The sequence below is a fragment of the Archocentrus centrarchus genome, chromosome 13, assembly GCF_007364275.1.
Source record: "Archocentrus centrarchus isolate MPI-CPG fArcCen1 chromosome 13, fArcCen1, whole genome shotgun sequence".
Classification (NCBI taxonomy): Eukaryota; Metazoa; Chordata; class Actinopteri; order Cichliformes; family Cichlidae; genus Archocentrus; species Archocentrus centrarchus.
The window spans coordinates 36,552,926-36,579,903 of NC_044358.1; the positions used below are offsets into that span (position 1 = coordinate 36,552,926).

Here is a 26,978-nt window from a genome sequence, read left to right on the forward strand (position 1 = left end):
TCGTGAAATATAACTTACATGATGTACATCAGTGGTGTTCAGACATCTTGCTGTTATATCATTTTACAGTTTATTCTGATTACATTAATCTAGTGGAGATGTCCAGGTTCTTTAAATAAATCAATCAATAAATAATATCAAATACACTTAATGCTTACTGTAGACCCAAGTGAGTACAGCAGGGTTTTGTACAGATGATAAAACAACTTCAGTCACAAAGTAAGATCAGTTAGTCTTCACCTGTCCAGCTGAGCATTAGAAGCAGCAGTCCTGCCCTGCAGTCCATCATGTTACACTGTGTGCCCTCTGTTTTCAGCAGTCAGGTAATTAGAGGTGAGACTGAAAAACTTTACCTTGACTCCTCCTCTGAGAAAGAAAAGTAATGCACATGTATACTAGAAATATTCATTGTATGGAAAAATGAATCTGTCATGTTCATGGGTAAGGGTCAGTGTAGAGAGACAGTAATAAATGTGAGCATAAGTGATAGCAGCATCTCATCCCAGTCCCTTCAGACCTGCCTGTCTGACTCAGACCATTCAGAGGGGGTACAGTTCAATTTGTGGCATTCTCCAGGCCTTTTTCACATTCATTCAGAGTCTGACTGTCAGCAGCTGTCAAAATAAGAGAAGACTGTCTCTTACTATTCATAATTATAGCACACATGGTTGTGTGTTGCTAGTTGCTGAGTATTTGTGCAGGTCTGTCAGTGGTTTGTATCACTGTGTAGTGACGCACATATATTATATATATATATTCCAAAATGTATTCTGTTGCATCAATTGTAATACTCCAGTGATCAGGCAAATCCGAACCGTCCCTTATATACACTGCTGTACGTCCAGGCTGTTCAAGCTTGTGTATGTTCTGTCTTCTTTTCTTCTTCTCGTTTAATATTGCATACTCTTCAGTCTTCACAAGCAGTTGTTAATTTGCAGGAGAATCTGCAGCCTGAGGACACAGCTGTTTATTACTGTGTGCGTTACTACTGAGTTTTAATTCTCATACTTTCTCAGTTTTCCTACATGTGTCAATCCCTTTGCAGCCAGTAAATAGCTCAAAATACACCATGAGTTTTAAAAAAATGTAATAAAAGAATCCTCAAATGAGATCAATTTTTTTTATTTAAGTTTATAACAAGTATTCTGATTTCTGGTTATTAATAATCAAATAACATTATTAATCAGTAGAATAACTTGATGGATCTCCTGACCAGCCCAAGCTCTCTCTGAAGACGAGGAAAAACTCCCCTGACTGATAGGAAGAAGGGAAAGGCAATTCAAAGAGAGATCCCCCTTTCCCTGGATGGCTGGGGAGTTCCAGGACGGAAAATAAAGATTGATGTAAAGTAGCAGTCAAAAGTTTCAACTTTTCACTGCTACTGGGCAATGTGAGTGAAATTTAGAATAGTCCAATTAAATAGCATCAATCTTTTTTCTGTTAAAAGCATTTTGTGTGTGAGTGTGTGTGTGTGACAGTTCATCTGAACCATCGATGACGCAGGAGGTCCTTCAGTTTCGGCCGTCTTTTGGGGTCCAGGTTGAAACACATTTTCAAGAAATCCTGGCAGTCTGCAATGAAAGAAGAAGAGAGAGATGAAGACAACAGTTCCAGTGATCCAAGTGAAAAGTGAATGTTGAAGTGTGAACTTTTCTTACTTTCAGACAGCCTCTCGCTAATTTCTAAGCTCCCTTCAAGGACATATAGTATATCAAAGAAGGCTCCTGCATGGACTGTTCTATACAACACCGCTCCCAGCTGCCACACTGTGGTGGGTCCAGGCCTATAGTACTCGTGGATCATCCACTCTGGAGGGGAGTAAGCAGGTGTGCCTAAAAACATACACAATTACAATTTCTTTTGTTAGGTTGGCCCTTATTTCAACTCTTGTTCTGATATAAGAATGAAAGCTTACAGTATGTTGGCATTATATGCATTTTTAAGGAGTGAAAAACAAAAAGGCCCAGATTGGTGCATCTGTGAAGAGCAGGAACAAAATATCTTACCAGAAAAAACGGTGTACCGTGAGCGTTCATTACAAAAGCAGCTCACTCCAAAGTCAATGAGGCGAACACGAGGCACATCGGAGCCGGTCTCAATCAGAATGTTGTCAGTCTTGATGTCCCGGTGAAAGACGTTTTTATCCTCGAGTTCTTTTGCCGCCTCAATCAGTTGTTTTAGAATGACCTGGGAAAGATGATAAATTACGATTAGTCAGTGCATTAACATTTCTGTTATACTCTGTGCTTTGATTCAATGCTGTACAGTATAAGGCTCTTCCAGGAAACTTACCTTGGCTGTCTCCTCTGTTATAGTATCTGCATATTCCTCTATGTATTTATCTAAGTCCACAGCAGGGACAGGTCTCTCCATCACCAGGATCAGCTCCTTGCGCAAATCGAACCAGTCCAGCAAGGACACGGTAGCTGATGATCCTGGTGTTCCAGCTGCAAGTTTGAGCATAGCAGCCACTTCCATGGGGATTTGCTTCCCGTTCTCAGCCTGAAAAATGGCAACAAAGTGGATGATGAGGAACAGACGTTCCACAGCGCAAAGATGTATAATAGATTTTTTGTACGATGTCCAAGTCAAATTTTCCTGTGGGGACAATAAAGTATATTTGATTGATTGATTGATTGAGATTTAAGCATTGCATACTTACCTTTACTTTGCAGGGGACATTCATCTCTGGAATGTGTTTGATAGCGACCTAAAAGACACAACAAACAGGGCATTGGTTAGCATTTAAAGCTCCAGATTTCTACCTCACTAATATTAATTTACATTTCACTCAGTGAACGCAGCCACAGCCTCAAGAATATGAAAATTTAACAAACTTTAAATTGTATAAAAATGAACTACCTGTACAGCTGTGATAGAGGTGGAAATTAGATAAACCAAAACAGTTATTTGTTTTGTACGAGGCTGTAAACACATTTATATCCACTGTAAAGTCAGACATTTTAACATGGGACTGTGGGGACTGACACCCTTTTAGAGTCAGCTTCGACTGACCATTTCACAATCATGCAACAAGACACGTGGACATTTTAGCATGAAAAATAAAAACACTGAAAGGACAGAATCTATGCAGTCATGTGCTCTTATATCTGAGAATACCTGAAAATACTTACTGGAAAATTGTCTTCTTTCCTGTAGCCGGCAAACACTGTTCCACACCCTCCTTTTCCAAGCTTGCGCAGCTCCACGTACTTGGCTTTAAATTCACCTGAACAGACAGACACAGATTTTATTTTAGTACAGCTATAACAGAAATTATTCTATTCTGTACCCTAAATATTAATTATATTCTTCACCTTAACATAGAAGCAAAGTTGCTTTCTACTTACAGATTTTTGCAGCCTCTAATTCTTCGGCGCTGCATTTGCTCTCCTCCTGGTCCAGGCTCTTCTGTTTCTTTGCTGGTGATGCTTTTCCATCACCTGTGGCTTTCCTCTTGCACACCTTTTCTTTTGAATCAGTGGAGCTCTCTGAAATTTCAGTGGAAAACATGCACTTATCTTCCTCCTCAACGTGCTCCTCATCATTGAGCACGTGGTCAAAAAGTTTCATTTTCTTTGCTGGTCTAAGACAGTCCTCGGCATCGTCCGAGACCTTCCTTTTTTGTCCTCTGACCATGCATGCGTCTTCAACCCAGTTCATGGAAGGATCACGCAACTGAACGACGCTCCTTACTTCAAATTTGAGCTGCTTTACAAACCTCTTGGGTTTTGGATCTGTAAATGACAACAATACAGTGGTGAGAAAGGGGCTCAACATCAGGACTGGAGGCATTTAGAAGGCATCAAATTCTAAATGAGTATACATTGGTCAAATACATTTTCTACAAGAATACATTTGTTACACCATTTTACCGAAAAACAGAATGCCTCAGTAACTTCTCTGATTTTATATATATATATATATTTTTAGTGTAAGTAAATTAAATCTGCTTTGTTCCAGTGAGTACCTGTTGGAACAATCTTCTGCCATTGCAATAGTCCAAACTAGACAGATACAAATATCTGAAACCTAGATGTCCATCTGTACATTTAATCTAATGCTTTCTCAGTAAATGAGCCTACCTTTACTTTTTTCCACGGAGGAGGATGGTTGCTCCTCATCATTGAGCACGTGGTGAAAAAGTTTAATTTCCTTTGCTGGTCTAAAACAGCCCTCGTCATCGTCCGAGACCTTCCGTTTTTGTCCTCTGACCATGCAGTCTTCAGCCGAGTTCATGGAAGGATTGGGCAGCTCAGCGGTGCCCTTTAAATCAACTTTGATACACTTTTTAAACATCTTGGTTTTTGTATCTCCTGAATCTCGACAATTTCAGAATATCGATTCAAGCTTTTGTCTCTCTGTCTGAGTTTGCAGTTGTACTTAATAGACTCCGGAACCAGAACAAAGAATTCTGCCTCGTTTGATATTTTGTTACAAGTTTGTGACGTCGTGACATTCTGTCAGTGACTGACTGATGAACTGACGGACATTAATTTATCCTTTTATTTATTTATTGTTTATTTTTTCTTCCTTTATTTTTTGTTTGTATTATGTTAATGCTCTGAGAATGGTTAATAAAGACTTAAAAAAAAAAAAAAAAAAGACGGACTGACTGCCAGTACAAATTACCATGGTGATGTACCTCAGTAAAAAAATAAGCACCGAGACTATGTTGTAGTAACGCGAGACTTCAACGCGAATCTCGGCAGTATCAAGCAAGGGCGGAAGCCATTGATTGTTAAATATTCTAGTTAATATTTTTCGCCAGCTTAGTTATAGACAGCTTTAAATGTTATAAAATTTATATTAGCTAGATAGTCACTAACTGAAGCGCACTGGAGGGCGGCAAGAGTGCGTGGACAGTCTGCAGATATATATTGACGAGTGTTTCGAGCGAGTTTTCATGGGTAAACCAGACAAGACTCCGACTCCCTCCGGCAACAAAGGAGCTCCGTTCATCAAGAGCAGTCGCCCTAAAGATTCCCCAGAGGCGGCTTCTCCACATACCAGCGATATAGTGGATATTTTGGACTCCATAGACAAGAAACTGTCCGATTTCGACGCTCCCCTTTCCATTGTGGAAATTCTCCAAAAGGAGTTTCAGACTCTCCGTGAGTCTGTGGAGTTTAGCCAGCAGCAGTTGTCGATCTGGAAAAGTCGTGAAAAATCCCGATCTGGAGACTCCCGTGCTGTCATCCCGGTGGATAAGTTTAACGTGAACGGACAGCTTTACCGTGACCAGAAAACCACGCTATGGCTGTACTGATCTAACAGGTGATCTGTGTACACAACAACGCCTTTTTCCAAATCTTCATCACTCCATTTTTCTACAGGTTCATCACTCAGCATAGCGCATTGTTGTTTTGTTATCATGTTGTTTTTGTTTGTTTTTTACGTTTGTCACTTTGTAATAATGAAAACTGTTTGCACCGTTTCATTTTCTCTCTCACTTTACACACGTTTTCTCTTCTCTTTCTGCACCCAGTAAGTTTGCCATACAGTTCATACAGCACACACACTGTCATATAACATACACACACACACGCGGTCATGCAGGACACGTGCGCGCGCACACAGTCATGCAGGATACGTGCGAGAGCGCGCACGCACACATCTGAACACACAACAGTTCACAAGCTAGTGTAAACATGAGCACACTGAGGTTTCAATGGCGCTTTCCTTTTCAAGTTGTTGCAGGCAGCAGATGACTTTTTTCTTGTAGTTGCTTGTGGGATCACGTCTCAAGACCTCGTAAGTATTGTTGTCACTGAGGAGTGTAGTGATTTTGTTGTAGTGATCAGATGAATTCAGAACAACCGTGCATCTCCCCTTGTCAGCTGGCAGTATGGTGGTGTTTTAATCCTTACTTAGTAGGGTTTAATATTTTTCCCGAAAATGACATGAATCAAATCCCGGGAAATGACGAGCCATTTCCCGGGAATCCCGGGAAAAAGTTTATTTATTTTTTTATTTTAATTAGGCCTTCTGTAGCCTGTGTCGGCCTTAACCTATTCTGATATTGTAGAGGTAGCTTTCCAGCTATGTCCTGTTATGCCCAGTAGGGGGTAACGTCGGCTTGATTAACGCAATAAAACCTACATCTCGGCATTTGAGTGCTCGAGCTATGCGGTGTTGTATCGTTCCTCAACACTCCCTTAACAAATATAATTCGAATATTCCTCCATTGTACATGGAATTATACCAAGCTATTTTACAACTGCTGGTGCAAAACAATACGGTTCATCTCCACAGCATTGATAAAGGCTCAGCCACGCTGTCGTGGCGACATCTGTTGCACTATATCTCCACCAGTGGAACGCTGTAATAGTCATTGAAAAGTTAACTACCGTACTACACTATAATATGGCATAACACAGGGCCTTGAGTAATGCACCACGACTTGGTCATTGCCATTCTGGCAACAGCAAATTTATAACACCGTGTCTGAGGGTTAAAGTAGGTTCGCTGTGAATCGTCTATTGAAAAACTGGCCAATCCATATAGCCTAAAAAATATACATTTTACTCAACTCCATTTTAAAAGCGAAATATGTTAAAGCAATCTATTTCATGATAATTTCTTCACACATTAGGCCCGTATCCTAATTCATGATTGTTAGTAAGCGGCTGCAAACGAGGAAAAGAAACACTCGAAGTTAAACAGATATTTCTTTATTGTTCAGGGCAGGCATATTTTATAGGCTATATAATGCAATATAACAATATATAATATAAAATTATATAATACAAAATACCTTAGGGTAAACACATTGCCTACGATTTCAACAAATTAAAGAGGAAAAAAGTACAACTGTGTAATACCTCTATTAAAACGCTTGAGATGAAGCTGAAGCCTTAAACGGAGGCTGAACGTGCCTGAAATGAAGAGTAATGCTTTTCGCATTAAACGAACCCTTCTCTCAATATTTCCTTAAATTTAACATTCTGAAGCTTTCTTTTCTTTCTGAAAGTCAAATCGACGCGCGCGACTTTTTTCCCGGTTTCCCGTCTAACGTTTCCCGGGAAACGGGAAATGGTTCTGATCGCATTTCCCGGGAATCCCGGATCCCGGGATTAAACCCTATTACTTAGGGCTGTGATGGCCTTCTTCTCTTGAATGGTGAGGTTGGATGGAGGAAGTCTTGCACTGGAGAGGGTGGCTGAACCTTTCATCCTGATCTGTTCTGCTTCAAGTTGGGATAGTTTGTTGTTTCTTATAGCGGTTTCTGTTGCTGTGATGATGTCTACTATGGGAAGCTGTTGTGGGGCTATAGCAAAATTGAGTCCTTTGGCTAGCACATTTTCTTCTGGTTTGGTGAGGACCCTGTCTGATAGGTTCTTCACCCACTTCTCTTGGTTACCATTGCTTATGGTGTCTTCCTGTTTGTTAACAGATGAATGGTATGTCTTGGTTTGAAATTTATGGAGTTGTCTTTCCTTGCCTTTGATGTGTTGTGCGAGCTGGGCTTTGTCCACAAATGTAAAAACTTCTTCTACGATGGTGTGAGGTAAGAGTGATGAGAGTTTCTGCCGAGTCTGGTGGATTTTGTTCTGGAGTGCATCTATGGTGAAGTGGACCTGTGGACCTCTTTCATGCTGGCTAAAATGTATAATTTTCAAACTTATTCAGTGCTTCAAGTAGAACAAAGACTACATACGGGGGACTGGCACACAGACAAGGGACAGAGACGCAGACTAGTCACAACACTAGGAAAAACAACATGAAAACACAGGAGGTCAGGGTCAAGACAAAATGACAAAACAGACAAGACTGGGGAGACAGGGACAAATGGAACAAAAGTATCAAAACAAACTGGGAAATAACAAAACTCAGGGAAAATAAAACTAAACACAAAACGCTGGGCAGACGGCCCAGGACCATGACACATTACACTTAGCAATCATTTCTGTGCTGTGTTTGCTTCTAAATACTCACCATCCATGAAATACTCATCCAGGCTGACAAGTTTTTATTGGAAACTGTTTTGCCTTGAACACAGAATAAGTGAAAGCAGCAGTGTTTTTTGCTTGTTTGGATGTTTGCTTGCTTGTTTTTATTATACTGTTTGTTAGAATGATGTCTTGCATGTAATTTAACAATAAAAGTAAACCTTTGTAAAAAAAAAAAAAAAAAATCTTTGTGCACGCAAGACCTGTGACATGCTTTGCTGGCTCAGGACAAGATGAGTATTTTGCCAAAGTACCTTAAATTATCAGGAATAGTACTTAAGAAATTACAAATAAGAAGTAATCACATTAGGACAGCTGCTACAATATAAGACTCTGTGTGTTACCAATGGTAGTGATGACTAAGGGAAGAAGTTTTTGTATGACTCTCCTATTACTTCCTCTTACTGTGTGTCACATCGGGCACAGTAATAAACTGGTGTGTACAGTCTTCAGACTGCTCATCTGTAGGTAGACTTTACTGCTGGAGTCGTCTCTGGAGATGGTGAATCTACCCTGGAATGACTGGGAGTAAAAGATAGGAGAACTGTAAGTGCTGATATAAGCAATCCACTCCAGCCCTTTTCCAGGAGCCTGTCTGACCCAAACCATCCTGTAGCCGCTGAATGTAGCCGCTTTTGACTGGGGTCTCCCAGTCAAAAGTTAAATTTATCCCTGATCAGGTCTTTTTGGAAACATCTAACCTGATGTTGTGTGCAGGTAGTGAAGGTGCAGGTGTCCAGGTGACTTCTGTTCCAGCCTCTCTGGTGCCCTACAGTCTGTCTTTCTCTGCCCGAGTGTCCTCTCCTCGTCCAGTCTCTAAAGTAGAGTCCAACTGTTCCCTGGACCCTCTCCAGTACCTCAGCACTGATCAAACCCAGGCCACGGTAGGTAGAGCGCTGATGTGTCTGCTGTGTGTGGTTGTTACTGATTACTGAGAACTAAATATGAATGTGTTTGTGGTCTGCAGGTCAAGTTGGCTGCAGGACACAAGTTTGACAGAGATGTTGAACTGCTGATTTATTACAAAGACGCCCACCAGCCCACTGCTGTGGTGGAGGCAGGACAGGCCTCTGCTGAGGCAGGTCAGTGAAAAATCATGAAGTTAGTAATTTGGATTAAAAAGGTCCATGATCATCCTCCTTCAGTGAGCTACATGTATTTGAATATATTGTAGATTCACATAATTTTTCTGTCCCTCTTCTTTTTCAGGCATTCTGATGGGTGATCCAGTGGTGATGGTGAGTCTGTACCCTGAGTTCCCCCAGTCTGTGATGTCTTCATTGGCTTCATGTGGAGAGTTTGTGTTCCTAATGGATCGATCTGGAAGTATGAGTAATACTCGCATCCGCAGTGCCAGGGTATCCATAATAATTTATTACAATCATAAAGTCTTTCAGTGTCCCTCTCACACAGTGGTCTCACCATGTTTTCCTTCTTCTCTTAAGGATTCTCTGCTGCTCCTGTTGAAGAGTTTACCAATGGGCTGCTATTTCAACATTTACAGTTTTGGGTCCAGATATGAACACATCTTCCCGTAAGTCTCTCCCTCATATCAGTCAGCTCAAGAAAGTCTCCGCTGTCTTTGGTAAATTATCTGCATGTGTGTTTTGGTGCATGTTTGTGTGATGGCAGTAAGAGTGTGGAGTACAGCCAGCAGACCATGAAGGAGGCTCTGAAGAAAGTTGAGCAGATGGAGGCTAATCTGGGAGGAACGGAGATCCTGCAGCCCCTCAAACATATTTACAGCCAGCCCTGCATTCCCAATCAGCCTAGACAGGTAACACATTCACTTCTGCTCATCCTTTTCAGGGTCACAGGGGGGTTCGAGCCCATCCATGCTGCTATAGGGCGAGAGGCAGTGTACACCCTGTACAGGTCGCCAGCTTATCTTAGGGCTAACACTAAATTAAAACCACCTAAAAGGATAAAAACGATGACGAAATTGACACTTTCGTCTTGAGGAAAGTGTCAATTAATTTTGCAAGAGCCATCATCTGTCAGTGAAGCTGATCTTAGATCAGATTAAAAATGGTTAAACTGGGAACATTGAAGTCCTTTCTCTGTAAATCTCATTACTCTTTTTAATCTAGTAATGGCAGAAATAATGAAATTCTCAGGTTAAAAAAAATGAACAAAGTGAGGCTGCTATTCCATCAATAGGTTACATTTTTACTGAATTCTTATTTAAACAATTAAATGTTCATAAACCCAACTGTCACAAACTGCAGCAAAAACAGTTTTTATTAAATAAAAACTGACCTCAGGGCAGCTCCGTCCCCGGGGTCTGCTGCTGTCTCAGTCTCTAACACACAGGTCGGTCAGTAAACTCAGTCTGAGCTGTTTCTCCACATTTTTATCTTCACTTTCTGTCTCCTGCACTTTTGCCCATCAGACTGCAGTTGAATAATGAGATTTTATAAATGTAAAAATGTGAAATTAGGATTCAGCTTCATCTGATGGAGATTCAAGTTGTGTAAATGATGACAGCAGACATTATAAAATAAATGACAAACTTTCATTCTGTCTATGATGATGGCAGAGTGGGTCAGGCTGATTAAAGTGAGTCGTCACACTGACACGTGCGATCCTCCATCCATCGGTTTAAAAAGGAGGCTCGGCTCTTTATTTACCCGTTGCCATGGTGAATCCTGGTATCAGAGCTCCAATGATGATGGCTTTCTTTCCTTCCTCACGCACGCGCTAACTCAGGGTGATCATACTCAGAGATGATTGAACCAACTCTGATCAGCCGTTCAGGAACGGGAAACTCAGAGTTGTTGATCTCAGAGTTGGTCAACTCAGAGTATGTTTTTAAATTCAGTTTGTTGAAAATGAAGTGATGAATCATTTATTAACCATTGTTATTACTGTATTTGATTTTTTAGATGAGCATATATTTAGTGTATTTATTGTATTTATCCTTGACCTCATACTAATGTGTGTATATATCTGTATTTTATCCCTGATCAGGTCTTTTGGGAAATTCATCCGGTAAGTAAAATAAATAAATAAATGAACAGCAACAACTATGGTATTTGTAAAGATGTTAAGTAGAGCTGCAGAGTCAGAGTATTGCTTATGATGGTCCTGCAGTACAAAATTTAAAGAAAAAAATTAAATGAGGGAAATATGGTAACACACAAAACAAAAACATCTTCAAGGTGAGCATCATGAAGGCAAACTAATTGGAGCTCAAATTAGTCTAATTTAATCTATTTCTTAAACTGCTCTTTGTGAATCACAGTAAGAAGTCTAGCTGATACTGTTTGTTGTAGATATTATTGTAATGTATTTATCTCCCATCCTTTTAATCTGAAAATCCCTTGTAGGTTGCTCAGCTCCAGTGACTGCTGGGTAAAAAACTGTGTATGGTTTTGATTAATAGAGTAATTGTATGTAAATACAGAATAAGCCAACATGTTTCCATGGTGTACCTAGTACTGTACATTTTAAAAGAGTTTCTAGAGTAGAGTTTTTACAACTTTATGACATTTTGATTTAAGATTTTAAGATTAAGATAGTGTTTATTTGTCACATGCACAGTTATACACAATACAATGCACAGTGAAATGTATTTTGTACCTGCAACCATATATACACGCACATATAAATAAGAAGAATAAAAATAGGTAATTCACACTATACACTATACTCTATATACTATACACTATACACACTTTTACGTGGAATTATAGATTATGAATTATAATATTAACATTGTGCAATAATGGTCCAGTTAGGGCTCAGAGTTGAGCAGACGGATGGCTTGTGGGTAAAAACTCTTCTTCAACCTTTCAGTCTTAGCCCTCAGGCAGCGGTAACGCCGGCCTGATGGGAGCAGGGAGAAGAGAGAGTGTCCGGGGTGGCTGGGCTGTTTTAGTATCTTCATGGTCCTCAGCCTGCACTGCTTGGTGTAAATGTCCTGCAGGTTGGGGAGGGTGGTTCTGATGGTCCGTTCAGCTGAACGAACCACCCTTTTTAGGGCCATGAAGTCCTGCTTAGTGCAGTTTCCCATCCAGGTGGTGGGATGGTAAATGGTAAATGGACTAGCTCTTATATAGCGCTTTTCTACTCAGTCAGAGCACTCAAAGCGCTTACACAACATGTTTACATTTACCCATGCACTCACATTCATACAAGCACTTCCATGTTTAAACTAAGCTAAGTGCTTTTAATTAACTAGCATTCACACACATTCATACTGCGACAGGATGGTCAGAGAGCAACTTGGGGTTAAGTATCTTGCCCAAGGATACATTGGCATGTAGCCTGGAGTAGCCAGGAATCGAACCGCTGACCTTCCGATCAGTAGGTGACCTGCTCTACCTACTGAGCTACAGCCACCCCATGGTGCAGGTGTAAAAGTTCCTGAGCACCTTGAGTGGGAGCTTGAAGTCTCTCAGCTGCCTGAGGAGGTAGAGACGCTGTCTGGCCTTCTTCACAGTGATGTTAATGTGATGAGTCCAGGACAGGTCCTGTGAGATGGTCACTCCCAAGTATTTGAAAGTGTCCACTCTTTCCACCTCAGCACCACTGATGACAAGTGGATGGTAGTCCCTCTGCTGCTTCCTGCTGAAGTCCACAATCAGTTCCTTCGTTTTGCTGACATTGAGCAGGAGGTGGTTCTCCTGGCACCAGTTCTCCAGGCGGGAGACCTCTCTCCTGTAGGCTGTCTCCTCATTGTGAGAGATTAGTCCCACAACAGCAGTGTCGTCAGCAAACTTGATGATGACGTTGGACTGTGACGTGGCCTCGCAGTCATGGGTGTACAGTGAGTACAGCAGAGGGCTGAGCACACAGCCCTGGGGGATCCAGTGTTGAGGGTGAGGGAGGATGAGGTGAGGTGAGGTGACCCACTCGTACCACCTGTGGTCTGCTGGTCAGGAAGCTGTGAACCCACCTGCACAGGGATGGGCCCAGGCCCAGGTCCAGCAGCTTAGAGACCAGCCTGGAGGGAACTATGGTGTTGAATGCTGAGCTGTAATCTACAAACAGCACTCTCACATAGTTCCCCTTACCGGAGTCTATGTGCGAAAGGGTCTTGTGGAGGAAGAAGGATATGGCGTCATCTGTGGATCTGTCTGGCCGGTATGCAAACTGTAGTGGGTCGAGGGTGGTGGGCAGTGAGGAGGTGATGAATGTCTTGATGAGTCCCTCAAAACACTTCATCACCACAGAGGTGAGCGCTATGGGCCTGAAGTCATTGGGGCTGCTGGGGTGTGGTTTCTTTGGGACAGGGACTATGATGGACTTTTTAAAGCAGGTGGGAATCACACACAGTTTCAGTGAGAGGTTGAATATCAGTGTAAACACAGGTGCCAGCTGGTCAGCGCAGGTCTTAAGGACACGTCCACTAATTAGTAGAAACATCAGAAACCAATTAATTTTTGTTTTATTAAATAATTCTTGAGCGTTGACTTCATACCAATATGTATGTATATATGTATCTCTTCTATCCCTGACTTGGTTTTGGTGCATGTGTCTCCTGTAAGTAAAAAAATAAATAAATACTTAAAAAGCAACAACTACAGTATTTGTAAATATGTTCAATAGTCCTACATGGGCAGAGTATTCCTGATGATGTTCTTGCTTTGTCATTTTTTTTTTTTTTTAAATACTTTATTTATAATTTCTCAGAATTTAACAACTAAAGCAGACAGAAAAAACTAAACAAAACAAAACAAAAAAAAACAAACAAATAAGGAAAGAAAAAAAAAACAGTGTCAGCCAGTTGATATATTGACTACAGAGAATAAAAATATGCATGTCGGACCAAAGTGTGCAATTAAGCACGGGACAGAGTCATAAGGGACAACAGGTCGCACAAAAACTAATGCAATTCAAACAGTGTACCATAAAACACAGCACTAATATAGGGTGAAATCAAGCCAACGATAAAGATGAGAGGAAAAAAATATATATATATAAAATCAATTTTGCACACTAGTTTGTATATGTCTATTAAAAGGACCCCAGACATCAAGAAATTTATGATGACTGCCTGACAGAGAGTATCGAATCTCTTCGAGATAAATACAGGAGACCATCTCATTAAGCCATTTTTTGAAGCAAGGGGGGTAGGAGATTTCCATCCCCTTAGTATAACCCGCTTTGCAACCACCAAAGCAAACATGAGAGCCTGCTGGGTAGACATAGGAAGAGTAAGAGAAAATTCAGAACAGCCCAAAATTATCAGCTGGTTATCAGGGGTCAGATGTCTGCCATAAGTCTTCTGCCCTCAGTTAACTGTTATGTAATTAACCTAGACAGCGAGCTAAACATTAATGGATTCAGCAATGATGAGACTCTGTGACGTTGTCTTCTGTTCTTTACTGAGACCCATTTTTACTTGTAAAACTGTAACAAAGGGAGAATCGAGGATGTACATAAGTGGTTTGTCATAAAACAAAACTAGGGTAGACAGAACTGAAAGACAGTAGCATTAGCTTGTTCTTACTTAAACTGGGAAACTGATCTATAAGCAGAATGATAAAAGAAACTACAGTCAAACAGGCAAAATGCTACCTAACATACGATAAACTATTGTGCAGTTCTACACTTACAGATTATGAATTGCCAAGGCTCACAGATGATATGAAGACCCTTTTGTCCTTGAAAGCATGAGCATGACATGGCTGCTTCCCTGACCTGGCTTGCTGCCTATGGCCATTAGCCATTAGATGGCACTATTATTCAGAATCAAAAGTCAAAAAACACAACAAATGTAGCAAGGCTGACCTCTTGTGACATAAAAGAGAATTCAAATGTTGACCAACTGGGATTAAAACAAATAAACCTTACTGCAAGTGTGAGGGACAGAACACTCCCCACCTGACATCAATAAGGTGTCACCATTTATCTAGCTTGAGAACACTGCAGAAAGGGAACTGTAAAAATCAAGCATTGTCTTTAGACACCAACAAAACAACTTCAGTTATAGGTCGCACATAATGTCTTTGCTCGCCCTTACGGAAAATCTTGACCTCTATCTTTCTGACTTGACCATCTTCACTGGGAAAAGTCTTTGTGATTAGACCAAGTGGCCAATTGTTTCTGTTCTCAAGCGTCTCTTTCAGCAGGACTACATCCCCTGTTTGTAGATTTGGTCTCACCACTCTCCACTTGCGACGATCCTGAAGTCCAGTGATATATTCTTTCTGCCACCGCCCCCAGAAGATGTTGGCCAAGTACTGCACACGTCTCCACTGTGCTCTAAACAGGTCACGGCTTTCAAACTGACCAGGCAGTGCGGGTGGTGCACCAATCTTTTGGGTAAGCAGCATGGCAGGAGTGAGAATAACTGGGTTATCTGGGTCTGTAGAAACAGTTGTGAGTGGCCGTGCATTTACTATCGCTGTGACTTCGGCCAGGAATGTCACCAACACCTCATGTGTGAGCTTTGTGTTTCTTTGTTCTAGCAGCATTGCATCAAGAATCCGACGAGTGACTCCAATCATGCGTTCCCAGGAGCCTGCCATATGCGATGCATGTGGGGGATTAAACTGCCACTTACAGCCACTGTCTTTAAGAAAGCCATCGATTTTGCTGTTGTTGTAGCCGTTCCTGTCAATTTGCAGTTCTCGACGGGCGCCCACAAAGTTAGTCCCACAGTCTGATCTGAGCAACTTGGCAGCACCCCTGATTGCGAAAAAACGGTGCAATGCATTGATGAAAGATGATGTGTCCATTGATTCAATGATTTCGATGTGAATGGCGCGTGTGCTCAAGCACGTAAAGATCACTGCCCACCTTTTCGCATCTGCTTGACCTCCCCTTGTTTTCCTGGCTGTGACAGGCCATGGGCCAAATACATCAAGGCCCACAGACGTGAATGGTGGATCTATGGAGAACCTGTCTTCTGGCAAATCAGACATGATTTGTTCTTGCTGTTTGCCTCTTAGTCTGCGGCATGTGACACATTTGAATATTGCGCTGCTCACTGCTTTTTTACCTCCTACAATCCAAAACCCTGCGGCTCTGACTGCTCCTTCAGTGAAGTGTCTGCCCTGATGGCTCACCTTCACATGAAAGTGTCGGATTATGAGCTGGGTAAGGTCATGTTTCCCAGGGATGAGCATGGGATGCGTTTCATTAGATGTGAACTGTGCTCTTTTTAGCCTCCCACCGACTATGAGAACCCCATTTGTGTCAATAAATGGGCTCAATTTGCTGAGTGGACTTGAATTTTTAATGGGCTCACCTCTTTTAAGATGTTTGATGTCCTCTGCATAGAGCTCTCTCTGCGAATGATGGTGGCTTTGGCTTGGTGAAGCTGGTTTTCATCCAGATGTCTACTGCACTTGTGCCACCCTTGACATGTGTTCTCTGGACTGTGTCTAAAGGATGCGGCGATGTGCTGAAGTCTGGCAATGGCCCTCAGTAGTAAACTCCAGCTTGAAAACCTTTCAAACCGTGCACTTCCAAGCGTATCTTTTGACAGAGTGGTGGCACATGTTGTTGCCTCTGGACGCAGCTCAGTGTCATTCTCTGGGTCAATGAGACCAAACGGTTGTTTCTGTGTCAGACGTTGGTTGGAGTCAGTGAGAAATGCAGGTCCACTCAGCCATGTGGAGTGAGACAGCTGCTGAGCAGATAATGCGCGTGTGGCATGGTCAGCTGGGTTTAAGTGAGTTGGCACATAATGCCACTGATGAGCTTGTGTAGAATGCTTAATGCGCTCGACTCTGTTATGGACATAAACATAAAAGCGTCTCTTTTCATTAAAGATGTATCCCAGCACTACCTTGGAGTCTGTGAAGAAGCTCACCTGGTCTACTTTGATATCTAGCTCTTCCAGGACTAATTCAGCCACTTCTACTGCCAGCACTGCTGCACAGAGCTCCAGTCTTGGTATAGTGATGTCTGGTTTCGGAGCAAGTCTTGTCTTGCCAAGAAGAAAGCCCACTTCACTGTGACCTTCAGCATTTGTGAGCTTGAGATAGGCAACAGCACCCACTGCCTTAGTGGAGGCATCACAGAAAACATTTACCTCTTTCCTCTGTGCGGCAGACAGCGGAATCGAGGTGTACATTCTGGGGATTTCAAGCTGTTGCAAGTGTTTTAGAGAGTCTTTCCACCTTTGCCACTGTTCTTGTTTTTCTTTTGGCAGTTCAGTGTCCCAGTCGCACACATCTGATGGAATGTCTCTTAATATGGCTCTGCCTTCAATAATGACAGGCGCAGCAAAGCCGAGGGGGTCATACAAACTGTTAATGACTGACAGTACACCACGTTTGGTGAAAGGCTTTTCACCGCTTGTTACCTGGAATTTGAACAGGTCTGCAGACAGGTCCCAGCCCAAGCCTAAGGTGCGCTGCATGTGTGGTGAGGTCTGTCCCAATTCAAGGTCCTGCATGCTAGTTGCGAGGTCTTCATTTGGGAAGGCGCCGGTGATGGTTGAACTGTTAGATGTTATTTTGTGCAGACGTATGTTAGACTGTGCCAGCATTTTCTGAGTTCTGCACAGCACATCGATGGCTTCATCTGGGGAACAGAATGACTTCAGTCCGTCATCTACATAAAAGTGACGTTCAATGAATTGCCTCACATCGCTCCCATATTCAGTCTCTCCCTCTACAGCTGTTCTCTTTAGCCCATAGATGACAACAGATGGTGATGGGCAGTTTCCAAATACATGGACCGTCATTCTGAACTCCTGCACTTCTCCATCCAGATCGTGATCTTTAAACCACAAGAAGCGAAGGTAGTTGCGGTGATCTTCTCTGACTAGAAAATTGTGAAACATTTGCTCCACATCTGCCATCACTGCATATGGGTCAGACCGGAAACGGATCAGCACGCCCACAAGACTGTTGTTGAGGTCCGGCCCTTTAAGCAGTACATCATTGAGAGACACGTTGTTACACTGAGCACTTGAATCGAACACTATTCTGATTTTGCCTGGCTTTTGAGGGTGGTAAATACCAAAGCTCGGGAGATACCAGCATTCTCGATCTGGTGCAAGAGGAGGGGCAGATTCTGCATGACCCTTCCTGAAGATTTTCTCCATGAACTCAACATAATGCTCTTTCATCACAGTTTTCTTTGTCAGTGTTTTGCGGAGTGACATCAAACGATTGAGAGCTTGTTCCTTGTTGTTGGGTAGAAGCCGTCTTGGGAAACGAAATGGGAGTGGAGCCACCCAGTTATTTGCCTCATCTTTGGCAAATTCTTTGTCCATAATGTTCAAGAATAGCGCATCTTCTGCAGGGAATGCAAACTTTTCATCGTCTGTAGTTTGCTGGAAAAGACGTCTACCTAGTTCATACTGTGCATCTTTAGAGGGGGAGCGTTTGTCTGTGTAATTCTCTTTAATATGGACCACATTTTCACAGGGAGAGAGAAAGCTGTGTCGGCCATTACTGAGAACATTTGTCTTAAAAGAGTTCACAGTGGGTTTATGGGCCCCTGAGAGGCAAACATCTCCTATGATTACCCACCCTAAATCCATGCACTGAGCATAAGGTGCATTGTGAGGGCCATTTACCTGACTGCGGACGTTGTGAGCTCGAATGATGTCTCTCCCCAGGAAGGGGAAGAATGTCCGTTGATGGATCTAGTGATGGTATCTGTGATGCTATTGGTCGCAGATGAGGGTGAGCAGCGGCTGCCTCTGGAGTAGGTATCTCACTTCTGTTGTCTGGAATTTGGTCGCATTCGGTGAGTGTTGGCAATGGCATGGACACCTTTTCATTGATGTGCTCAATGATAAAGTCTTTAGCTCTGTGCCCTTTTGTGTCGGATAAGCCAGTGCACGTCTTTATAGTGTATGGGAGTGCGCTACCTTGTACACCAAAAATATCAAAAAAGGCAGACCTAGCCAGTTACACATTGCTTTGGTCGTCTAACATTGCATACATCCTTCTTTTCTTTTCAGGGAATGCTCTGGGATACACATTGACTAAGCAAATCTTTGAGCATGACTTTCCTTGGAAGCCTGGGCCACATATCTCTGTACAACTGGATGAGTTAATTGTGGAGCTTGGTGAGCCAGTCTCCCCACCATGACTCTGTGGTGTTGTATCAGAGTCTTTGAGTGACCAGGGGGGTGGTGATCCTCCATGCATGGCTGAAATGTGACCACTGCTATTGCATTCGGAGCAATAGATAATGGCTTTACAGTCCTTTGCTTGGTGACTTGTAGATGAGCAGCATTTGTAACAAATAGAGTGTTCTTTAAGTAGCCTCTTCCTCTCATCTAATGTTTTCAACCTAAAGCCCCTGCATTTGGCAAGTGAATGTGGCTTCTGATGTATGGGACATTGTTTGTCTGGATTGAGAGGGAGTGGTACAGCATCGTTGTCAGTTTTGTTAATGTCGATTTTACTTACTGCAACAGGAACTCTGAATCGTGCTTGTCTTATTGCTGTCTTTTCAACCTTTGGGGATAGTGTGTTGTGAGCTTGCAACATGAAGCTTGGATCCGTTTTCATTTCTGCATGGTCATTGACAAACTGGACAAAATAGGAAAAGGGTGGATAGACAGCGTCATTGTCCTTTTTGTATTTTGACCCCTGTCTGACCCATGACTCTTGGAGACTGTAAGGAAGTTTTTCAACTATTGGGTTTACTCCCTTTGAAGTGTCAAGGAAGCTAAGGCCTGTCAAGTAGCCCTCATTTTTCGCATACTGTAACTCAAGAAGGAGATCTGCTAGCTCCTGCAACAGGTAAGTGTCCTTATTGGAAATCCTTGGGAAATTCTCTAGGCGCTTAAACAGAGATGCCTCGATTACCTCTGGAGAGCCATAATTCTTATCGAGCCGTTGCCAGAGACGCAGAAGACCAGCCTCAGGATTGTTCACATGGACTGCCCTGATCCTCATGGTGTGTTGAAGTGACTCCCCACCAAGCCACTTGGTGAGTAAATCGAGCTCTTTGCTTGCTTTGAGGTTGAGACCTTCAGTAGCATTAAAGAACATAGACTTCCAGGACAGATAGGTTTCTGGCTTGTTGTCAAAACTTTGAAACCTGCTGTGAGCAGATCACGGCGTGCCAGGTAGGCTGCTAAGTCTGAGATTTCAGTTCGTTGGGCCTGTGGTGGTCTGTGCTGGAGGTGTGGCTCGTCTGACCTGATGTGGTTGGATGTCAAATTTGGCTGCCCTCTGGTGGTATCCGTAGAGCACTCACATGGATGTGCAGAGGCTGGCAATGAGCTCAGGTTCCGATTGCAGGTGCTGCTTGAGTCAGCCTGTTGTCCTGTGTCGATGTTTTCTTTGTCTTTAACATCATGACTGTTGTGAAAGTGGGTGTTAACATATTCCTGTGTTCGTCCGATGGAAGGAGGTGTAGTAACAGGGATGCCTGGATTCATGACCTCAGTCGATTGAAGTGCTTCTTCAGCTGCAGCCTCCCAGACTTGAGCTGCAGCAAGGGCTGCCTGAGCCTCACCCTCCTGCTTCAGAGCGTTTAGTGTTGCCTCAATGCGTGCCTTTTCGACCTCCATGTCTATTTGGCGTTTGGCGTACTGTGCTCTGGTTCGGGCAGCTTCTGCGTTGGCCCGTGCTTGTGCTGCAGCCTGACTCACATTTGAGCCGCTGGACCGGCGTGAAGCAGACAAATGGCACTCTGACCTGACTTCAAACTGAGAGAGAGGTGGCGTGTCCCTTGTGTGTGACATCCTGCGTTGCTGGATCAAATGTCTCTGGTGTTGCACCTGACGTGTAGATAATCTTTTTACTCTTCTGCCCTCAGTTAACTGTTATGTAATTAACCTAGACAGCGATTAATGGATTCAGCAATGATGAGACTCTGTGACGTTGTCTTCTGTTCTTTACTGAGACCCATTTTTACTTGTAAAACTGTAACAAAGGGAGAATCGAGGATGTACATAAGTGGTTTGTCATAAAACAAATTCACATCCCTAAACATACTGTCACAAGTCATTACACAAATAAACTACAAAGTAAACATTCATATGCCCTTTAGCCAAAACTAGGGTAGACAGAACTGAAAGACAGTAGCATTAGCTTGTTCTTACTTAAACTGGGGAAACTGATCTATAAGCAGAATGATAAAAGAAACTACAATCAAACAGGCAAAATGCTACCTAACATACGATAAACTATTGTGCAGTTCTACACTTACAGATTATGAATTGCCAAGGCTCACAGATGATATGAAGACCCTTTTGTCCTTGAAAGCATGAGCATGACATGGCTGCTTACGGACACTGTAACCTCGTATATCCACTTCTGCGAGGACAGCATTGTGCCATCACGCACCAGGGTGTGTTATAACAGTGACAAACCCTGGTTTACTCCCAAACTGAAGCAGCTGTGGATAGAGAAGAGGGAGGCTTTTAAAAGTGGGGACAAAGACTGCTACAAAGAGGCCAAGTACAGGTTTAGCAAGGAAGTGGCCACTGCTAGATCACATCACTCTGAGAATATACAGCAGCAGATCTCAGAGAACGACGCGGCCTCTGTATGGAAAGGTTTTAGGCAGATTACCAACTACAAGCCTAAAACCCCCCACTCCACAGACGACCTACAAACTGCAAATAGACTGAACGAGTTCTATTGTCGTTTTGATGGTCAGTTCAGCAGCCTTCACACCTCCACCAGTCCCAACTACAATACAGCCAACACAAATATTCACCCCCCAACCTCCCCCACTCCCCACACCTCAGAGAAGCCCACATCATCAAGGACTCCCACCCCAGAGTCCCCCTCCTCCCCCACCCCCACAGTCTTTTGTATTCAGGAGGACCAGGTGCTAAAGCAGTTCAGGAGTGTCAAAGCTCGCAAAGCTCCAGGTCCAGATGGTGTCTCACCTGCCACACTGAGACACTGTGCTAACGAGCTTGCCCCATTGTTCACGAACATCCTCAACTCCTCACTGGAGGCTTGCCACGTGCCTGTCTGCTTTAAAACCGCTACCATTGTTCCTGTCCCCAAGAAGCCAAGGATCACTGGACTAAATGACTACAGACCTGTGGCACTGACTTCTGTGGTCATGAAGTCATTTGAGCGTCTGGTGCTGTCCCACCTCAAGTCCCTCACAGCCCCCCTTCTGGACCCCCTGCAGTTTGCCTACAGAGCCAACAGGTCTGTGGACGACGCCATCAACCTGACTCTGCACTTCATCCTACAGCATCTGGACTCCCAGGGAACCTACGCCAGGATCCTGTTTGTGGACTTCAGCTCTGCCTTCAACACCATCATCCCTGATCTCCTCCAAGAAAAGCTGTCCCAGATGAACGTGCCTGATCCCATCTGCAGGTGGATCACTGACTTCCTGACGAACAGGAAGCAGCACGTGAGGCTGGGGAAGAATGTCTCGGACTCCCGGACCATCAGCACTGGCACTCCTCAGGGCTGTGTCCTCTCTCCTCTGCTCTTCTCCCTGTATACCAACTGCTGCACCTCTGACCACCAGTCTGTCAAGCTTATTAAGTTTGCAGACGACATGACTCTCATCGGACTTATCTCAGACGGGGACGAGTCGGCCTACAGGATGGAGGTCAAACGTCTGGTGTCCTGGTGCAGCCACAATAACCTGGCACTGAACGCCCAGAAGACAGTGGAGATTATAGTGGACTTTAGGAAGCACACAGCCCCTCTACCCTCCATCATCCTGACTGACACCCCCATCACCACAGTGGACTCTTCTCGCTTCCTGGGAACTACCATCACCCAGGACCTCAAGTGGGAGCCCACCATCACCTCTGTCGTCAAAAAGGCCCAGCAGAGGATGTACTTCCTGCGGCAGTTGAAGAAATTCAGCATGCCAGCAAGGACCATGGTGCAGTTCTATACTGCCATCATTGAGTCCATCCTCACCTCCTCCATCACTGTGTGGTACGCTGGAGCCACCACTAGGGACAAACAGAGACTACAGCGCGTTGTGCACTCTGCTGAGAAGGTGATTGGCTGTAACCTCCCATCTCTCCAGGACCTGTACACCTCCAGGACACTGGGGCGTGCAGGTCGGATCACAGCCGACCACTCTCACCCTGGGCACAGACTTTTTGACCCTCTCCCCTCAGGCAGGAGGCTACGGTCCATACGGACCAGAACCTCCCGCCATAAGAACAGTTTCTTCCCCTCTGCTGTTGGACTCATGAACAATTACCCTAAGACTGTTACTACCACCCTCCACAAACGCTGATGACCCTATGTCTATGCACCTGTCTGACTGCACTGATGTACATATTAGTGGAATATAGTCTACATTCTTCTATCTTTTAATTAGTCTCTGCACTGTATATTTTGTAATTTTGTAATATTGTGCTATAGTTATAGCTCTAATATCTCTGTATATTTGCAATTTGTATACTTGTATATTGTCTTATAGTTTTTATACTTATTTGTTTCTTTCTGTAAGCACGAAGTACCGCAGCAATTTCCTAATGCTGTGAACCTGTTCACCCATATGGCAATAAAAACCTTCTGATTCTGATTCTGATTCTGCTTCCCTGACCTGGCTTGCTGCCTATGGCCATTAGCCATTAGATGGCACTATTATTCAGAATCAAAAGTCAAAAAACACAACAAATGTAGCAAGGCTGACCTCTTGTGACATAAAAGAGAATTCAATGTTGACCAACTGGGATTAAAACAAATAAACAAATCTTACTGCAAGTGTGAGGGACAGAACAATAAGCATTACTAAAAAATTGAAATATCTTGCACCAGAAGTCCACAAGCCTAGGGCAGGAACAGAACAGATGACCCAGAGTCCCATCATCTGATTTACATCTATCACAGGTAGGAGAAACAGAGGGAAATAGTTTATTAAGTTTGGTTTTAGAGAAGTGCAGGCGATGGACAACTTTAAATTGAATAAGCTGCAGTCTGGAATTGATGGAGCAGGTTTTGATTCTCGACAGACTCTTATCCCACAGTTCATCTGAAATTTCGCCTAGTATATCAGTAGTCCAAGCCTCTTTAATATGTTTTGAGCATGGGGTCGAGCTAAAAGATTGACAAAATGAGAAATTAAATGTTTGGAGGTAGGGGGCTTTTCATAAGCTCATAGAAACTATGCGGCTCAGATAGAGTTTCAAAGTGGGGGAAATGCTGTCTGACAAAGTTACGAACTTGCAAATATCTGAAAAGTGACTTGAAGGAAGACCGAACTTTGATTGGAGTTGCATGAAGGAGGCCAAATGATTACTAATATAGAGATCTTTATTAACAACTATGCCCTTATTTGTCCAGTATTTAAAGACTGCATCCATTGTGCCTGGTTTAAATGCTATGTTCTGAAAAATGGGTGCATAAATGGAGAAGCCAGAGAGACCCAGAACAGTCTTTATTTGCTTAATGCTTTGTCATTTTAACCCATAAGAGCCCACACACCCTTTCTTTTGAGGAAAATCTACACAGAATTTCAAAAACTAAACTACAAACTTATTCAAGGAAATTTCCTTGACATGTGACACATGTGACAACGGTGTCAGTGTGGGTTCCTATAGGTTCAAGATGGAAAAAACAAGAGAAATGAGAAAACATACAAGACAAAAACATCTTCAAAGCCAGCAACATCACAGCAAATGAATTTAACCTCATAATCTGATCTCAAATCAGTCTGATACTGTTTGCTGCAGATACTATTGTAATGTAATTTATGTCAAAAAAGTGATTGTTACTACACAAAAAAGCAAACAAACCAAGAAAATGTAAGAAATGAGAAAACATATCAAACAGAAAGATCTTTTAAATTTGACCTCAAATCAATTTGCCTTGATGCTTTGCACACATGCGGCATCATCTTCTTCAGGAGGTCATTGCCTGGAATGTTTTTTTAATTTTTAATTTAACACGTGTGTCTTGTCAAAGTTAAGATGTGGAATTTCTGGTTTGAAACCATCAGTTATGACGTGCTGGGTTAGTGCTGATATACAACAAGTAGCCCCATTCCACCTTTCATTAATCTATTTTATGGCAGGGACCACTTAACTAAATAAAAACAAACAATAATTGATTAATACTGTAAAAACATGACATGAAGTTTCTTCATATATTACAAAAACCATCAAGCGCTGTGAAAGAACCGGTTCTAACGAGCTGTAGAAGGACCAGGAGAGGAACTCATTGGTGACACTGTGGAACATTTATCCACAGTGTGCACAGTGTTGATATGCTGAACATGAAAGTGATGAATCGTTTATTGTTAGTCACTCTTAGTTATACATTTAATTTGTTGATAATCATTTGGAGGTGCCTTCGAATTGGGACAGCCTTAAAATGTGGCCTTAGAAGAACGCAGTCCCTGAATTGGGACACATCCTTTTGCACGCTATTATCAATAACAGCACAAGCAGGAGTGGTCCACAGACCGGATGTACCACATACTTTGTACACTGACTCCATCTGACAACAGAGCTCTCTGCAGATAGACGGGCCATGCCCCGGAAATCAGTGCACAGGCTCAGTAACACTTCCAGTGATTGTTGTCTGTGAACTTTTGACAAGACACACTTGTTAATTAAATTAAAAACCAGTCCTGGAAATGACCTTTTGAAACTGGTAAAAATCATAAAGGCAACATGAAGACATGTTATGCTGGAGTGATTTATACACTGATCTATCTGGTAGTTGTTGTACGTCTCCTCATCTAGCACCATAAAGTGGTCATTTTAACTTTGATTTTCCAGACCCTGTGCCCAGGCCGCCACCCAGAGACCCTTTGCTGCAGTTAGTCTCCCTCCAACAGGCGTCTGGCTGCTGGCTGCTTGATCCAGCTCTGGCTGCTGCGCTGGGAAAGACCATCGAGGAGGTGGAAAAGTCAAAGCCTGCAATGGTGGGGTTTTGTCAGTTTCAGTCACAATAGAAAAGAGTTATTATAAAACAAATTTCACAGCACTTAATGTAACTATTCATGTATAATGTGATAGAAACAAAAAATGTAAAAACAAAACAAATGAAAATAAAGTCAGTAGAAGCAGAAAAAAGTATTTTCCTCACCTATTTTCCTCAACTGTTCTTGGGAAAGTGTTTCAGTGTCTTACTTTAGAGCAGGGGTGCCCAAACTCCTGGCCCACGGGCCGCATCAGGCCCCGCCCCTACCTCCGGTCCGTGTATTGATGTCAAAAAAATACAATTTGACCCTTTAAGTAACTTTTTTATTTTTACATTTTGCTTAACCCCCTTAATTGGAGGGGAAGGCGAAATGTCAAAAAGTAACTTAAAGGATCAAATTGTATGTTATTTTTGACATCAATTTGTGGACTGGAAGTAGGGGCGGGGCCGGAAGCGGTCTGTGTGCCAAGTTTGGGTAATCCTGCTCTAGGGAGAGTTTATGTGCGTGTGTGTGGTGTGTTCTGCCTGTTTCATTTCATTGTCTTTTTTTTTTGATGAATTAGGCCAACAGCGAACTGTGGGCCACCATTTTGGCTCTGATCTGGCTTCATGGCTTCAAGATGGACACAAAGGACGAGTGGGAGCTTCTGGCTATGAAGGCTACCTCATGGGTCCGTGCTCAGAACGGTAATAACCATGTAAATAACTGAAAAACACTTTGTTATGGCTACAGCTGCTTTTCTGCATTCATTGTTTTAATAATTGTTTGTTTTCTGTGTTTTTAGCAGTGTGTGTGACAGAGTGTGTGGAAGCTGGAAATCTGCTGTTGGGTTGCTCCGGGGCTCTGAGGGATTTCTTAATTATTATCTGGAAAAAGGCATGATCTATTTTGAAACAAAATGTCATTTCAAGCCATGTCTTTTAGATTAAAAGGAATTTTAATTAAGTTTGGTCTGATGGTTTTAATTATTTCATATTTTCATTTAATTCACTTCAATTAAACACAAAGATATGTTTTTTTATTTTCATTTTGAAAAAGAAGAAGAAAAACTTGATTCTGACATGGGGGCTCAAATTGCAGTAAATACTTGGAATGAGCCAAGTGTTGGTGTCTCTGAGGACCTGTGGGACATTTGTCCTCTCTCCGATCCTTGTCGGCCCGCCTGTTTTCCATCTACGTGACATGTCCTCTTCCTGTGGCTTGGTTGGTAGAGCAGGTCACCTACTAATCGGAAGGTTGGTGGCTCAATTCTCGGCTGCTCCAGGCTGCATGCCAAAGTAT

The 26,978-nt window shown here is 42.8% G+C and overlaps 2 protein-coding genes across 3 annotated transcripts; one reads left to right on the forward strand and one right to left on the reverse strand.

The window, feature by feature from the left end:
* Positions 1–1,217: 1,217 nt before the first annotated feature.
* LOC115791280 (serine/threonine-protein kinase pim-1-like) lies at positions 1,218–4,287 on the reverse strand. Of its 2 annotated transcripts, XM_030745473.1 has the most exons (8): positions 4,086–4,287; positions 3,351–3,737; positions 3,135–3,229; positions 2,663–2,710; positions 2,293–2,502; positions 2,007–2,187; positions 1,659–1,832; positions 1,218–1,571 (listed from the first exon to the last, which is right to left on the reverse strand). In XM_030745473.1, exons 1-8 carry the CDS (start codon positions 4,237–4,239, stop codon positions 1,480–1,482), a joined length of 1,341 nt encoding a protein of 446 aa, XP_030601333.1. In that variant the 5' UTR covers positions 4,240–4,287; the 3' UTR covers positions 1,218–1,479. The 2 variants fall into 2 exon arrangements, with proteins under 2 accessions (XP_030601333.1, XP_030601332.1); XM_030745472.1 differs by having other exon boundaries at positions 1,218–1,832.
* A 4,350-nt stretch (positions 4,288–8,637) lies between these two features.
* Positions 8,638–25,803, forward strand: LOC115791287 (von Willebrand factor A domain-containing protein 5A-like). Its single transcript, XM_030745486.1, has 6 exons — positions 8,638–8,836; positions 8,920–9,034; positions 9,162–9,310; positions 9,398–9,486; positions 9,585–9,729; positions 25,552–25,803. Exons 1-6 carry the CDS (start codon positions 8,657–8,659, stop codon positions 25,594–25,596), a joined length of 723 nt encoding a protein of 240 aa, XP_030601346.1. The 5' UTR covers positions 8,638–8,656; the 3' UTR covers positions 25,597–25,803.
* Positions 25,804–26,978: the final 1,175 nt, after the last annotated feature.

Bases quoted from the DNA above. Each gene is read 5' to 3' on its own strand.
- LOC115791280 (XM_030745472.1), bottom strand. From the start codon at position 4,239: ATGAACTCGGCTGAAGACTGCATGGTCAGAGGACAAAAACGGAAGGTC. The intron at 2,503-2,662 runs GTAAGTATGCAA...GCCATTTTTCAG, and splicing joins ATGTCCCCTGCAAAGTAAAG to GCTGAGAACGGGAAGCAAAT. The intron at 2,188-2,292 runs GTAAGTTTCCTG...CATCTTTCCCAG, and splicing joins TAACAGAGGAGACAGCCAAG to GTCATTCTAAAACAACTGAT.
- LOC115791287 (XM_030745486.1), top strand. From the start codon at position 8,657: ATGTTGTGTGCAGGTAGTGAAGGTGCAGGTGTCCAGGTGACTTCTGTT. The intron at 8,837-8,919 runs GTAGGTAGAGCG...TGTGGTCTGCAG, and splicing joins CTGATCAAACCCAGGCCACG to GTCAAGTTGGCTGCAGGACA. The intron at 9,311-9,397 runs GTATCCATAATA...TCTTCTCTTAAG, and splicing joins CTCGCATCCGCAGTGCCAGG to GATTCTCTGCTGCTCCTGTT.